This window comes from Habropoda laboriosa, unplaced genomic scaffold, assembly GCF_001263275.1.
Source record: "Habropoda laboriosa isolate 0110345459 unplaced genomic scaffold, ASM126327v1 scaffold42, whole genome shotgun sequence".
NCBI classification, from domain to species: Eukaryota; Metazoa; Arthropoda; class Insecta; order Hymenoptera; family Apidae; genus Habropoda; species Habropoda laboriosa.
Window position 1 is genome coordinate 1,512,901 of NW_017100181.1, and position 979 is coordinate 1,513,879.

General features: G+C 30.5%; 1 protein-coding gene across 1 annotated transcript in view; it reads left to right on the top strand.

The window, feature by feature from the left end:
- The first annotated feature begins 359 nt into the window (after positions 1 to 359).
- The window catches only part of LOC108579073, a 12,297-nt gene continuing 11,677 nt past the window's right edge, over positions 360 to 979 (top strand). The window contains exon 1 of the mRNA XM_017942515.1: positions 360 to 727. Within this exon, the coding sequence (XP_017798004.1) occupies positions 436 to 727 (292 nt within the window). The 5' untranslated portion in view covers positions 360 to 435. The remainder of the gene's footprint in view (positions 728 to 979) is intronic.

Below are 979 nucleotides of genomic sequence, written 5' to 3' on the forward strand. Positions count from 1 at the left end.
TAATTAATAAATTAAATAATTTTTGGTATGACGTTATGTATAGGATAGCTATTAATTAAACTATCATTATGTATATATTCAATTAGTTTAGGAGTATAATTGATATAATTGCATACTTTAAAATTCAAAAATTATTTTAAATTGTTGTAGATTAAGCGATAGTAAATAATCCACTACAAGGAAAAATCAATATTTCATTATGTAAAATAAAATTTGTTTTCCTAGGTGCAATTAAGTTTCATAGTTGTCGACTTGTTAGACAGTAATAAAGATGGCGGATATAACATACGAATAGCTCAAGTTTGCTTTGATACGTGCGTTAACGATTTTACGAAACAGTCGCATTGACATATTGTGTGGTGTGTATGTGCATGCGTGTGCGTGTGTACGTGTAGTAAATTTTTGTCGATAAAATATGTTAGAAATTTGTTGAATATGAGTGAAGGAGCGAATTCGGTATCGCAGATCTGCGAGAATTCGCTTACGACCTTGAAGGACGAGGTCGATCCTGAAGAACTTCCTCCAAGAACAATATCACATACTACTAGAAGATCACGATTTGGTACAGGCAATGTTCCTCTTTCACCTTATATTTTGATTGATGGAAGAAAATTGCGAAGTTCTTTGGCTTTAAGCAAAAAAAAGCGCCCGCGACGTGTGAGTTTTCCCACAAATGACAATCACTTGATTACGGGATATCTGGAACCGGCCAATCCATGGAAACTTGGTGAGAATGATGTTTTATCTTGCATCAGCTTCATATTCATTTTTTCATTATAATGGCAGTTTAGTAACTTACTTCACCTCTTTCTAACAAAAACACAATTTATTTGATAGTTTTTGAAAATCTATGTACTTTATCTTTTTAGTGATAATTTTCTTGACATTATTATATGATAAATGATTTGTAATGATAGATATTACATTATCAGTTAAAAATGTTCTTAACAATATTTCAAATTATAATCATTGTTATTAT